Raw genomic sequence first — 15356 nt, 5'->3', positions numbered from 1 at the left:
CCATTTTTGGCAGCATCCAGAGAAAGTCTGCCCCTGCATGTGTTGCTTCTCATGGATCTTCAGCTCAAAATACCTCTCACGTCAGAATGGCCTGTGGGGGGCGTGTTCTGATCTCCTCTGTTAGTGAATGGCGCAGCCCACCCCAGCCCAGTTTGCTATTTTGTTGTTGTTTTCGAAGACCTTGCTTTTAGAAAGGTTGCTGGGTTTTTTGGTAGTCATTTTATAATGAAGAAAAAGAGGTCATAGCTAATGATTAGCATTTATGTTTCTGGTTCAAGGTCTATGTGCCTGACATTTCAAAAGGCCAAAACTCAAAACGCCAGAATTTGGAGCAAGAAAGGTTTATTGATGGAGAAGTCACCAACTGAGAAGATGGGATTCCTCAAATCCATCCTAAGAAAGTGCAGAATTCAGGCTTCTTTTATGTCAAGAGAAGGGGAAATGGGAGGGGCGAGAGGTGATTGACAATGGCAGACAGCAGCCGGCTGGGTACCAGCAGGGGTCCCAGGAAGACCTGAAACCTCTTTGTTCCCAGTCCATTGACCCCAGTTGATTTGCATCCTTCCAGGAGGCTTCTGCAGATCTTTGATAAGCAGTCATTGTTGTACATATTTCCCCCATCTCCTCAGGGGAGGCACCTTCTTGGCAAGGGGCTGTTTTTATAAAAACTCAAGCCACCAACAGAATTCCTCCAATGATTGGCATGTCTGTGCGCAAGAACACAGCTGAACAGGATGGAGTCGGAGAGGCTGAGCATGTCCGTCTGCTGCACTGATGTCAGCCGGCACCGTTTTAGGCGCTCTGCTCATGCCGCAGAGCAACCCTGCGGGCCAGGCGCGCTAATTATCCCTCTGTCCCAGGTGAGGAAAGCACGCACGGAGAGGCTAAGGGATGCGTGCACTGCGCACAGCCCCGGCGGGGGTTTGAGCCCATCCAGCCTAGCAATGGTTAAAAGAGGCGCCGTGGCTCTCTGCAGGGCCTGTATCTCACAGTGATTGACTTGGGGGTAAAACCCATGCGGAATGTGACAGTCTTCTGGGTTCTCATATTACTTGGGAAAAATCTTCATTAACACATTGCTACGGTCTCCTACACGTTTTATTTGTCTCCTAGTCAGGAGGACAGGGTTGTTCATTTCATGTTCGATTACGCAGAGAACATAGGGTGGCTTCCTGTAGGCGCGGCAGGTATTGATCACGTCCAGCGCAGTGCTTTTTATGCTGTAACAGCCTTTCCTCTCCTTTAGATTATGAAGCTGCTTTCTTTTACATGGTTTCACCCTTTTCTCGCTTTGTTAATGGAACACATGTTTTTTAATTTGTTTTTTTCCCACTGCTTTCCATTTCGTCGTCTTTAAGGTGATTCATTTAAAAGCAGCTCCCTCTTAAAAGAAACGGGGCTCTCTCTAAATGAACTGCTGTCTCGATCCAGCTGTCTTCCTGTCATCTTCTGATTGTCTCATTCATCCCCATCAAATACTATTAAGTGTCTTTTAGCACTTTGTGCTGTGCTAGGCATTCTGTAAGCAAATAAAACAGACATGGTCCCTGATTTTGAGGAGTTTCTCATTTAAACCAGCTTTGGAGCTCTTTAAAGACACCACTGATCTTCCATAAGGAAGGATTTTTTAATCCTTTTTATTGAATTTATTGTAGTGAAGAAGGAAAAATTTAAAACTAGGGGCTGCGTGAGGACAGTCTTAATAAAATAGTGGCACAGCGTTTTCTCCCAGATTGTGGCTGGCCTGCCCTCTCCCTGCCCCAGGCCCCCCTTTTCTGTTTAAAAAATGTGCCTCTTGTCCAGAATCTTTGCACATGTTATTGCCTCTGCGTGGAGGCTTTCTACTAACACCCAACTTTCATCTAGTTTATACCTTTTCTTCCATTAACATTTAAATCAACCAACATTTCTTTAGAGAAATTCTAAGAAAACTATCTATCTAGCCATCTTTTTGCCCAAGTGGGCATCAGCATAGTATTAATTCTCTTATTCTTAGTTCTCACTAATAGATCCTTATTACGAATTAACTAATCACTTTTAGAATTAAGTTCTCAACTATCCATCACCACTTAATTCAAGTATCTGTCTTTTCATCAAGTCATATTTTTTGTGTTCATGAGTCTGTCATTGATTGCTGTATGATGAATATTATGTAAAAAAGATGCATATAAGTTGCAGGATGAAATTGCAAATATTGCAAGAGTTGCAGGATTTATTGATGGCAGCAGTGTGCTGGAGGAAGTGATTGACAGTGAAGGCTTTGCAGATTTAGGTCAGCAAACAATTGAAAGAAAATAAGACTGTTAGAATTGGTCTTTTAAAAATAATGATTTGAATACCCTATATAATAAAGAACTAATATGCTAATTAGACCAGATGGCCAAATGACCTTCTGGAATGACCTTCTGGAACGACCTTCTGGAATGACCAGTGGGCGGGGGGCAGGGCTGTGAATTTCGTGCATCAGGCCTGTAGTTAAAAAATAAAGACAAACCTGTCAGGAAAGCGACCTTTATGTTTATGCTTAGAGTCAAATATAAAGTAAAAAAATGTTGAATTGTTTTAGCCATATAATTTTATCAGAAAAACCACACACAGACTCAGCTGATATCTTTCTTAAATTTAAAAATGTGATGCCCTAGCCAGTTTGGCTTAGTGGATAGAGTGTCGGCCCACACAATGAAGGGACCCGGGTTCAGTTCTGGTCAAGGGCATCTACCTCGGTTGTAGTCTCGATCCCTGGCCCTGGTTGGAGTGTGTGGGGGAGATAACCAATCAGTGTGTGTCTCTCACATTGCTATTTCTCTCTTTCTCTATCTCTCTCCCTTCCACTCTCTCTCTAAAAAAAAAAAAAAAAAAAAAAAAAAAAAAATCAATGGAAAAATATCCTTGGATGAGGATTAACGAGAAAAAAAGAATGTGATATTTTTACAACTATAACATTTGTTAAATTTAACATAAAATAAACTTATTTTCATAGTTTTTAGTTTCATCCTTGAAGATAAATTTACAAAGAAGTAAAGTCAGGTCCCTATCTTAAGTGAATTCACTTTAAGTTGACTTTTTCTATACAAATTATTGTTAGATAACAAAGAAGGGATAAACAGAAGGTATCTTCTGTTTGATTATTGCCTGTCTCTGATGCTAGACTGAAGTTTATCCTGGCTCATAATAGGTGCTCAATAAATGTTTGTTGAATGAGTGAAATAAGAAAACCATTAGTGTGAAACCTCGGTTAAGAGCCAATCTCAAATCTGAAGACCAGCAACTTCTAATAAGGTTTGTATTACTTGTTTTATTTACAGAGTAACAGATTCCCTGGATACACTTTCAGAAATTTCTTCTAATAAACAGACTCATTCTTATCCTGGTAAGATTACAGTTTTATGTTCCTAATAACTATCCCTTTGCTTTTATTTATTGAAGCATTTTATTGTGAAGTATGTATGTATACGAAAAAGTGTAAAAGTGTATTTGTATAGTTTATGTAATCATAATCACATCTATTACCTGCCCCCAAGCTGAAGAAGACAATTATCTGAATGACAGAATGCCCTGTGTTTCCCCCTAACTCCTTTTTTTAGTTCTCAATAAAATAGAAACTGACTTACTTATTTTCTGTTTTATTTATCTTTTCTTTCTGATTGCTTTTCTGATATTTTTTAAAACATATTTTTATTGACTTTAGAGAGAGAGGGAGGGAGGGAGAGAGAGAAACATCGATGTGAGAGAGAACCATCAATCAGCTGCCTCCCATATGCCTCCCTGATCGAAGATGAGGGAGTATGTGCCCTGACCAGGAATCAGCCGTGACCTTTCAGTGCCTGGGACTAAGCTCAGCCAACTGAGCCACAGCTGCCAGGGCTGATTTTTTTTTTTTTTAAATGATTTCAGAGAGAGAGGAAGGGGGAGAAACATAATCATTATGTTTACTCTTCCTCAAATAATAGAAAAGTTTTAAAACTGAGTTATTCAGTTTCTATTTTATTTCCCCCACAGATTTTCCATTATTATAATAGTTTTTATATGTAATCATTGTTTATTTAATTTGCTCACACATTTACAAATAGCTCTTGTCATTTATCCTCAAAACTCACACCTGGGATTGTTTTATTTCTGCTTCATGTATATTCTTTAAAAGCCCTTTGAGAAAGGGGTCTGTTTGTACCCAGTTTTTGTCTTTTCTAACGATAGTTTTACTGAGGAAAACGAAAACGCAGTGAACATTTTAGTTTGAAAGATATTTTCTCCCTGCACATTGACAATATAATGCTACAGTTTTCTGTCTTCTGTATTTTTTGAGAAGTCAGCTACGAGCCTGGCCAATCCACACTGTTGTAGGTGATTCATCGTTTCTTTCTGATTGCTTTTCAAGGCCTCTATTTCCTTGGTGCCGCACAGCTTCACTGTGATGTGTGTAGGTGGGGATTTCTTTTGTTTATCTGTTCGGAATCATGGATCTTCCTGGATCTGGGAATTAGTATCTGATCAGTTCTGTAGAAATTCGTGTCTACATAGTTACAGTATTTTCTCCTTCATTCTCTTCACTATCTATTTCTGAAACTGGGACGAGCTGTGCAGTAGCCTTTCTCACTTTCCCATGCCTCTTCCGGCTTTTTCACAATTTTGTCTCCCTGGACAGCATCTGGTATCTTCAGATCCATCTTTTCATTTCCTGGTTCTTTCTTTTTTTTAAAAAAATATATTTTTATTGATTTTTTTTACAGAGAGGAAGGGAGAGGGATAGAGAGTTAGAAACATCGATAAGAAAGAAACATCAATCAGCTGCCTCCTGCACACCCCCTACTGGGGATGTGCCCTCAACCAAGGTACATGCCCTTGACCGGAATTGAACCTGGGACCTTTCAGTCCGAAGGCCGCTGCTCTATCTACTGAGGCAAACCGGTTAAGGCTCCTGGTTCTTTCTTTAGCGATATTTATTCTGTTGCTTAATCTAACCACAAAGTTTTTAATTATAAAGGTTTCTTTTCTTTTTGGTAAATCTGTTTGTTACTTATTGTCACTCTTTCTCCATATTTTCAAGTTTTTCTTATATGTCTTTAAGCATTTTCAATGTTATCTTTTATTTTATGTCCAATGATTCAGTATTTGATGTCTTTGTGAATCTGAGTCGCCATCTGTTTCTGTCGAGCCTAACTTACGGTGCTTTGTGCTGTGGGTTTGTAGTTCGTTATTGTGAGATACTCCTTTCACTCTAATGCAGGGGTCCTCAAACTACGGCCCACGGGCCACATGCAAATACAAATATTGTATTTGTTCCCGTTTTGTTTTTTTACTTCAAAATAAGATATGTGCAGTGTGCATAGGAATTTGTTCATAGTTTTTTTTTAAACTATAGTCTGGCCCTCCAACGGTCTGAGGGACAGTGAACTGGCCCCTGTTTAAAAAGTTTGAGGACCCCTGCATGGATGGGGACTTGTGAGGCCTAGGTTGATGCCTCCTATTTACTTCTGCCTGTTGTCTCGAGGCACTGCCCAGCCTGGGGCTGTCTCAATCTATAGCCTCTGCAGCTTTTAAAATGTCACGCAGACAAAATGAACTGTGCACATGACCCTAAGTTCTGAGGGAGGAAATGTTGCCTGTTTTTGAGCATTCAGGTGACCTTTGTCTTTGTCCAAATGGTGTTCATTTTGTTTCTTGATAACCTTACACTGAGGGGAGCGGGTTGGGACCCTCGCTGAACCAGGAGTCTGGAGAGAGTCCCCCTGCTGGCAGCTGGCTGGCCGTCCCTGTGTCCTGGGCAGCAGCGAGGTGGCGGCCGGTCCCCAGAAGTCAGTGGCACCTGTGGTTCGAGATGGCAGATTGCTTTGGTGCTTGGTTACCTCTCATGGTTTCTCTTTTTAGGTTTTGGCCTCTTTGAAATTGGACCTTTTGTGTCAGCTCAACAGTATTAAATGCATTATAGTTATTTTAAATGATACTTGCTTTAGTCAAGAGATTCATTCATTGGGTCTGCATTAACTGCAGAACTGGAAGTCCCTTCTTTTTAAAAACATCTTTTTAGAATTTTACCTTTTGTGAAATCTTTTTTTATTTTTTAGATTACACAGTCATTTGGGGATGGCAGCAGTCATCAGCTCTGAAATTTTATTATTTAATAAATTAGATATATTTAGTGATAGTGTTTTTAAATCTTTTATCCTAGTTTATATGATTTATCAAGATTAATATTTGAGAAAAAAGATTCAGCTTTATCAATATATACTTCAGTGTTATTTGGCTTTCAAGAACCTTTCTAATAAAACTTTCGAATGTATGTCATGATTATAACTTGCTCTTGTATGAGCACTTTGTTTGAGAAAGGTCCGATACAAATTTGTCATGAAATCTGAACTACTTCTGTATTCTGGATGTACTTACGTTCTTCGCTTTCTCTTTCCAAAGGAACAACTGAACTAGCAGAACATCTGCAGGAGGAATGATAAAAGATAACTTTTAATAAGGGCTGCACATGGCGGTTTTTTCCCCTCTTCTGACCTTAACTTGCATGTTTAGGTTTTAGGAGAAGCTTCAGTACCACTTCGGCTTCTTCCCAGAAAGAGAGTAACCGGAGAAACGCGTTTGCCAAGTGAGTGTGGAGATTCAGAAACACCCCGTGCGAGGGAGCTGGGCGGGCGGGACTCTGCGAAGGACGAAATGTGGGGTTTTGTACCTTGCACTTGGCTGGGTAGGACTTTATCCCTTAGGGAACCGTGGATGGGTGCACTGAGAGGGGTTCTGTTAAAGATGTCGCCGGGACTGAAGGTGCTGCACTGCACATGTTTTCGAATTGGTTTAGTCCTGTTAATAAACGTTGGAGGAATTTACATTTTGTGTTATCATTGAATAGGGTGGACTGATTTTTGTTAAACTGTTTAATTAGTCAGAGAATTGATTTACTATATTCAGCAGTGCATGAAAGCAATGTCAGGCCTGTTTGCATAAGGTAATGTAGTTACTAGTAAAAAAAAAATACTCCCACTCTGCCTTGGGAGTATGCTGCTCAAAATGCATTTTTGTTTATTGGTTTGTTTCTTGTAGAGAGAATCTCTTTTTCTCTTTTTCTTTTACATTTATTTACCCAATACCCTGAGGCTCTGGGGGGTCCTGTGAGATGCTGTCTAGCAGGGCTGGGTGGGTGTTTGCTGTATATATATGTGTGTGTGTATATTTTTAAAAATATGTGTTCATTGACTTTTAGAGAGAGAGGAAGGGAGAGGGAGAGAGAAAGAAACATAGATGTGAGAAACATCGATTGGTTGCCTCCCATATGCACCCTGACCAGCGACCAAACCCGCAACCTGGGCATGTGCCTTGACCCGGAATTGAACCAGTGACCTTTTGATGCACGGGATGACGCTCAACCACTGAGCCACACCAGCCAGGACTCACTCTCTCTCTCTCTCTCTCTCTCTTAAATCCAGATTAGTATAGTATTAAAATAGTCAAAAGGGAAATCTTTTAAAATGCCAAACAAAAGCTTATTCTACTATTGCTATTTGGACTAAAAAACTCAAGTTGTGAGCATAAAGTATTCTCTCTTGTGACTGAATTGTGAGCCGCAGTGGAGATGAAGGCGGTAAGTCGCATCACCTGGCCTTCACACGCTCTTCCTTTTCCCGCGAACAGATCCAAAACCGCGCTGCGCCGCAGCTGGAGCGGCTCGGCCCCGGGCGCGGAGGGCGGCGCGCGGCTGCACGAGGGCTCCCAGGTCCTGCTCACCAGCTCCAACGAGATGGGCACCGTGCGCTACGTGGGCCCCACCGACTTCGCCTTGGGGATCTGGCTGGGGCTCGAGCTGCGGAGCGCCAAGGGGAGGAACGACGGAGCCGTGGGCGACACGCGCTACTTCACCTGCAAGCCGAACCACGGCGTCCTGGTGAGGCCGAGCCGCGTAACCTACCGCGGAATAAATGGGTCGAAGCTCGTGGATGAGAACTGTTGAGTTTAACTCCTGGCGTGTTCGGTGAGCGAGCGTGTGTGTGTGTGTGTGTGCGTGTGTGCATACACGCATGCATGTGTATGTAAGACATAGAATAAAGAGTCGGGCAAATGTCGACTTTAATTAGCCACTATTTAAAATTTGAAAATATGGCTGTCTTCCTAAAAACCACGATTACAATCCAGAGGGACTCCTTTGAAAAGCTAGCACTGTGGACTGTGGGGGTCATGGTTCCCTCAGAACAGTTTTGAAAGAAGCGTTTTTAAAAGCTTTTGAAGCTTTAGACCCAAGACAGTTCCGAGAGGTAGGATAAACGTGCCCGTGGGTGGCCCGCTGCTGTTGCTCTGTCTCATCCGTGCACACAGTACAGTGGGGCCTTGACTTACGAGTTTAATTCGTTCTGAGACCGAGCTCGTTAAGGAGCTCGTTAACTAAAATTACTCTATCAACTCAATGCAAAAAATCAGGGGAGAGACAGCTGGTATCTCAAAAAACTGGTTAGTCGGAACCCTCGTAAGTCAAGGCCCCACTGTACTGGGTGTTTCCTGGTTGTGCGGGTTTGCCCAGCTTTGCTTAAATCTGATGTTCACATGGCCTTTTCCTGTCAAGTATTTTGGGGTTTTCGTTTCGTCCTGTACTAGTAGTACAATAAGAAGCTCTGTGATTAGTTTATTTTTCATATTTGGGGCAAAATTATTTGCCCTTTCAGGAGGGCCTCATCGAAAGCTCGGTTAGAATTTTGGAGTTGGATGGGGCCTTGGAGGCGCCCGAGCTCAGCCTCGCGTCCATTGCCAAGCACGGACGTGGACTCTGAGCCGTTTTCTCACCCACAGCCGCTGGCTCGATGGCTAAGGCCTGAGGCGGGAGCGTGGGTCTCCGGAGCGTGGCTCACGCTCTTTCCTCTGTACAAAGCGGATACGCTCAGCTTTCTCGTCTGTGTCGGTGTCTGCTTCATCGGGATGAATTATAAAAACTATGGTTAGGTTTATGAGTTCAAGTCCTAATGAGGCTTTTTTGCACATACTTATTTAACTTCCTTATTGGACAGATCTCTAAAACACACGCAGACACACACGAAGCACTTTTACCATAGGAAGCACTTTCATCTCTGCCATTATTTCCTCCTGGGGTATGAAAAACATTAAAAAAGTATATTGAAGAGAAGAGTGCAAATTAAGATGTGTTGGGGAGAATGTAGTAGTTAATCATTTAAATGTTTATGATTTCTCGTTTTTTTTTGTTTTGTTTTATTCATAAATCTGGTGTTCGCTCTTGTTGCTGTTTTGTATTTTCATTTGTTGAAAACCATTCTGTTACAGCCGCGGGGCTGAGTCATCATGGCTTTATTTTCCTTGTTGAGCGTGTGTTGACAAACTGCTCTTCTTAACAGAGTGAGGTGATAATGCCAAGCATTTGTATTGTGGATATGTATTGAAGTTTATGGTCTTATATGTGTAATGATTGATCCCTAATTGTAGATATTTAGACCTTAATCTACAACAGAAATATCGGAACAGTTTGCTTTATAAGATTAAAGTCCTCCTTCAGAATGGAGCTTACTTTGTGCTTAGAAATACTAGGTTGCACTATTTTGCAATATACTATTTAAAATCAGAATTCTGTTGCTGCGCTGCCTTTTAAAAAAGAAACATGGCATTTCAAATATTGTTAGAGCTATTTTCCTGAAATACATGTGCAAAATAAGGCTGCTTTATAACCAAGGAATATTTTTATTGACTGAAGAAAATGACTGTACTGCTATTCAAAAGTAAACTTATTTTATTATATAGCTTATTTCTTAAAGACTCTATTTATACCTTGACATGAAATCCCTGGTTATACTGAACTTGGGTGTCTATAATTCTTCCTGTTGACTATAAAACACTGTAAGTTAGAAGCAGTAATGGAGCACAATTCAGTGTTGCATTTTGAGATCAGAATAATTCTCATATTTAGATTAGGATTATTAATGTGTATGTTTACAGATGCTATACAAACAAGTTTGATGTTTTCATTTGTTTTGCTTATTGATGTCAAAATTCACTTCTTGAGCATTAATAAAAGGGAAGCTATTTGGTTTTGGAATGGTATCTTGTCATTTCCGCCCCCCTCCCCTCACCACTCTGCCTTTCTCAGTGACTTAACATTTTTTTCCTTACAGTAATGATTCGGATTTGTCCTGTCCCTATAAAGCGTCTTAAGAAGTGTCATGCTTTCCACTCAACAATAAAGATACGTTTCTAGCCACCCCCTTTTATAGTGTTTTGATGGACAGAGAGCCACCTAAGAAAATAATGTGTTTGTACAGTTTTCTAAAATTGCTTAACTGTCTTTTATACCAGTTGGATTTCATTGGTTTATGTAAGGCAGGGCAGAACACTTTGAAGTTAGATTTTAAAAATATATAAATAACTAGAGGCCCGATGCATGAAATTCATCATGGGGGGGGGTGTCCCTCAACTCAGCCTGCACCTCTCTAATCTGGGACCCATTGGGTGATGTCCAACTGCCGGTTTAGGCCCGATCCCACAGGGACAGGCAGTCGGACATCTCTCTCACAATCTGGGACCGCTGGCTCCTAACTGCTTGCCTGCCTACCTGCCTGATTGACACCTAACTGCTCCCCTGCTGGTCTGGTTGCCCCCAATAGCCCTCCCCTGCTGGCCCAATTGCCCCCAGCTGCCCTCCCCTGCCAGCCTGGTCACCCCCAACTGCCCTCCCCTGCCGGCCTGGTCACCCCCAATAGCCCTCCCCTGCCAGCCATCTTGTGGCGGCCACCTTGTGATGACGTGGCGGTGGCCATCTTGTGGCGGCCATGTTGTGACCATGTGGGGCGTGGCCATCTTGTGGCGGCCATCTTGTGATGACATGGCAGTGGCCATGTTGTGACCATGTGGGGCGTGGCCATGTTGTGGCGGCCATCTTGTGATGACGTGGCAGTGGCCATGTTGTGACCATGTGGGGCGTGGCCATCTTGTGGCGGCCATCTTGTGATGACGTGGCAGTGGCCATGTTGTGACCATGTGGGGCGTGGCCATGTTGTGGCGGCCATCTTATGATGACATGATGGCCGTCTTGTAATGACATCGCGGCGGCCATCTTGTGACGGAGTCGTGTGACGCCACCTAGGCTTTTATTACATAGGATTGTCTGCATTCTGCTAAAAGCTCGTCTGTGTTTTAGGGTAACTTGGTGGGGATATTGAGAGTGCTTAAAAGTGTTCAGATACAGAAGCTCACTGACCTGAGCCGAGACTGTGGGCCCGCTGTGAGCCCCCCCAGCCTCTCCTTACCCCTTGTCCTCCCTGCGTGTTTAGTTTGTCTCCCTAGCACTTAGCACTCTTGGTCACGGTAACATTTTTGCTTGTTACCTCTCTCCCCTCAGTGGCCCGAGGGCTGGATGTTTGGCTGCTTCGCTCATCGCTTAGTTCCCAGTGCCTGCGTGATTCCCGGCTCCTGTGGTGCTTGGTGATGTTCACTGAGTTCCAGAGGCAGCAGGCCGCCGAGCGTCTGCAGCAGGTGCTGTTGGGCTTCACACGGGCCTTGGGCGCCGGCCATGCACCCGGAGTCTTACTTGTAAGGGAGGAAAGAGGGCGTGTAGCCCAGCGTTACGCCGGAACAGTGGCATGAAGGAGCTAGAAAATGTTGGGTGTCGGGTATAAAAGGGGGCAAGAAAGACACAGCAGGATCACCTCAGGCAGCCGCCTCTGTGTTTTCCCGGGGCGGGCTCTGAATTCCCGTTTGCTGGCCTGTCATTTAGAGAACATGGTGATGTGTGTGTCTGATACAGGGAGAGTGAACTGGATCTGACCTGAGTGTGCCCAGCATTTCATTTCAGAGTTGTATTTTGGACCTACCTATGTAGACTCTGTGATAACATTATTTAAGCCGCAGTGACCGATGGCTAGAGACCTCCTGTGTTCGGAGTCATTCTTATTTAAGAAACAGATCGAACCGTGTAACTACCCTCCAGACATTTGTTATCTAAGTGATTCACTCAGCGACGTGTAATGTGCACGGCCACACTGCAAGGCAGTAGGAGAATTCACTTTTTATTTTTCTTCATGCCCTTGGCTTCACTACACTTATTTATGATACAAATACATTAGTTAGTACAAAACTCACACTATCACACGTGTTTGGTAATGTTCAGCAATACCCCTCGGTCCACACACAGGCCCTTTCTTACACACCCGTGGCTCGGATCCACAGCGGGCATTCCTAACGAAGCTGTGTGGGCTGAACAAGGAGGCCACGTCATGGTTTCATTACAAGCAGGGTGATGCCTTTGCATAGGCGGATGGAATTTTTCTACCAACATTTTTGCTAATGCTCCTTGTTATAGGGGGGAGAGGAAGCGTACGTGGAGGGTTGTGAGGGCCGGCTTCTTTGTCCGGAGGATGTGGTCTCAGGAGTGGGCACTGAGTGTTGTTCAAACTGGATAAATAAAATCAAATAGTCTCCGAAACCTACTTGTACTGGATTTGAACCTGAGGCGTCTCTGAAGTGTAGGAAGTTTAAGCAGCCGGATGTGTGATCTGACGTGTGTCAGATCTCACGGAGGGTAATTTCTTCCACCTCCCCTTTCCTCGAAGTGGACGTACCCTCTTGAAGACTGAACAAATTATTTTTCACATAAATCAAAATAAACGGACGTGGAAATAAATCATCTTAAAATCGTACGCACAGCTTCAGGATGTTCTTGTCATTCCTTCTGAACATGACCCCTGGGTTCAGCTTAGGTCCCAGTCAGCTGGGGTGCGACATGGGCTGTCCCTGCCAGTTCTCCTTATGAACGATGGGTATTGCCACCCAATGCTGTTGGAAAAAGCATCCTGAGGTGGATGCTAAAATGTTTTAATAGTCATACCAAGTCCCTTGTTGATAGCAGGGAAAGTGGAGTTTGTATTATGGACGATGGACAGAGGAGAAGAGGAAGGTGAACAATTTCAATCTCCTTTCCTGAACCTGCCAATACAAATGGTTTCTAATGAGAATTCCAATAGATTAGTCATATTAGTTAAAGTGTAATTTTCTCAAATGATGTTTTTCTCGAAGGGAGTAGAGCTCAGGGAATGAGATTTCTGGGGCCCCACTGCACACGGGTGTGTGACACAGGGGATCCAGTGTCCTGTTCTGCTTAGTTTCTTACCTTATGTCCCCAGCTGCTTCCTGGTCCAGACACGAGGAAAAAGAATGTCTGTCTTTCCTATGACTTTATTCTGAGAACTGTGAAGGTCTATATAAATATTGCTTTGAAATAATACAAAAAGATTTAAATTGTGTTTTTTTTTCTTGACTTTCAGATGCACTAAAATGTAGGTAACTTGCCTTCCCAGTCTTGTCTTTTGGTGGATTATTTGAATTGGCTGTCTGTGGGGAATTCTAGATCCACTAGAAAGCTCTAGCATTCACCACAAGTTTCCAGAAATCGCCATCCAGTGGCAGTGGGTGTCGCTATAAATCTGAAAAGAGGGGGTCTATCCAATTCTATGGTAATTGGGAGCAAGGACTCCTGTTCCCAATGAATTCCTCAACACAATGGCACCGGGACACTTGTGTAGGGATGCTGGGCCCACAGGTGCTGCCTGGTCAGGGTCATGGGCCTCCGCTGGGTGCTGTTACTTCGCTTTGGGATGGGCCCCAGGAGGTGCAAACTGACAGCCGGCAGATCTGTCATCAAATACTAGGTGTGGTGAAGGTAACCTTCAGAAGGTACGCTTTATAACTTTACTGTGATGATAAGCCCGCACTTGTGGCAAATGTAACCAGAGAAATAAGTGTGTGACACTGAAGGGGTGAAGGTCATTGACGGACAGGCGTCTCCGTCCTGTCAGCCTTGCTTCTTCCAGGAACCACTCTGGCTGACCTCATTCTGCTGTGGTAACGGTTTTATGATTTGTTGAAGGAATCTCTGAATAGAAAGAATAAACAACGATCTAATACTAAACTTCTATCTGGTCCATTTCTGTATAAAGATTAAGTATAATTTGGCTCCCCAGGATTGTGCACTGAATTAATTGGCTCTAAATGCTTTAAGAGTCAAGGTCAAGAACACCGCCCCACCCCCATGTCTTGCGGATGGATGGAATTTACATTCTCCGAGGAGAAGGCTTGCAGAATCCCAGACTTTGGAGTTGGAAGGGGCCTTTGAGACCAAACTGCTCATGTTTTTAAATGAGAGATAGGAGTTTAACTGGCTTGAGTCACACACAGGGTGGGGCAAAAGCAGGTTCACAGCTGTGAGTACGGGAAACACAGTTTATTCTTGAATGATTATTTATTATATTATTTTCCCTACGAACAACTGTAAACCTACTTTCCCACCCCCTCCACAGACAGATAATTGCAGTCTACTACCTGGGTCCTTTCACTCCTGCCCCGTCCGCTTGCTGTTTCTCAATAACTGATGGGTGTTAAGCCACCCAAACCGTTATACTCATGTGAAGTCTTATCAGTCTGCTACTCATCTCTATTGGAAAATGGCCTTTCTTAACATGTAAATATCCTTGGGGCACTGATACATTGGTTGCTAAGGCTTAGTGAGAGTTCATTGGCTAAGACTACAACCAGCTGGTAGGCGCCTGCTGATTTCAGTGAGGGCGGATAACTGCTTTGAGGAGGCCATGGGCCGCAGGTCTGCGGACAGTGGGCGAACAGACGCGGGTCCTTGGAGTTTTCTGAGGTGAGCCTGGCCGCGCGCCTGGCCATGGGCGCGGGCAGCACTGGTTTGACTGTTGCTCAGCCCCAGGAGAGGACAGTCGTGGCTTTAGTTTGTGGGTCAGGTTCCTCCCGCCTCTCAGTTGTCAGTAATAATAGTCTGTGCTCACTCTGAGCTCTTCCAACGTTTTAAAGCTGTTAATCTAGAGCTAAAAATAGCTTCGCCCACGAGGAGTGCCTTGAAAGTTAAATACACCTGCTTCAGGCTACCAACTGAAAACAGCATTGTAACACAGACGCCTCACTGTTTGTTCTCGGTAGTTGTTTTTGTTTTAGGGCGTCTTGTGGAGGGTGACAGAAATGCTGGGTTTTGTTTTGTCTGTTCACACAACACGGGGAGCCATCTGCTATGATGAAATTGGCAAAGTCAAATTGTATGTTCTTTGGGGACCCACTTAAAAAATCGCTAAAGACAGATTGACAACACTCCAGACAATTTTATGAATCTTGTTGTGGGAGTCTGTTATTGAGTAGTCTGAATCCACAGGCATCTGTGTTAGTCTATAAAGCTTGTATGAATTTTAATCCTGTTATTACTGAGGGAAATCTATTAAAATAGCCCAATTACTTAGATTTTCTGAGTGGGATAAAGTTAATCTGCAGTTACCGAAAACATCTTAGAGCTATCGAGTTTACTATCAGATGGAGATGCCAGGAATTTTTAAAACAGGATTACTCAATTGACTAAAACTCTT

General features: G+C 43.4%; 1 protein-coding gene across 6 annotated transcripts in view; it reads left to right on the top strand.

Moving 5' to 3' along the window:
- The window catches only part of CLIP4 (CAP-Gly domain containing linker protein family member 4), a 53598-nt gene extending 43571 nt beyond the window's left edge, over positions 1-10027 (top strand). For 5 of the 6 annotated variants that reach the window (XM_036334990.1, XM_036334986.1, XM_036334988.1 and 2 more), the window contains 3 exons: positions 3306-3370; positions 6517-6589; positions 7630-10027. In XM_036334990.1, the coding sequence (XP_036190883.1) occupies positions 3306-3370; positions 6517-6589; positions 7630-7945 (454 nt within the window). In that variant the 3' untranslated portion in view covers positions 7946-10027. Of the gene's footprint in view, positions 1-3305; positions 3371-6405; positions 6590-7629 lie in introns of those variants that run through there. The other variant, XM_036334991.1, reaches the window with a different exon arrangement.
- The last annotated feature ends 5329 nt before the right edge of the window (positions 10028-15356 follow it).

This window comes from Myotis myotis, unplaced genomic scaffold (genome assembly GCF_014108235.1).
Source record: "Myotis myotis isolate mMyoMyo1 unplaced genomic scaffold, mMyoMyo1.p scaffold_m19_p_14, whole genome shotgun sequence".
Classification (NCBI taxonomy): Eukaryota; Metazoa; Chordata; class Mammalia; order Chiroptera; family Vespertilionidae; genus Myotis; species Myotis myotis.
This window is presented reverse-complemented; position numbering and strand designations above follow the sequence as displayed.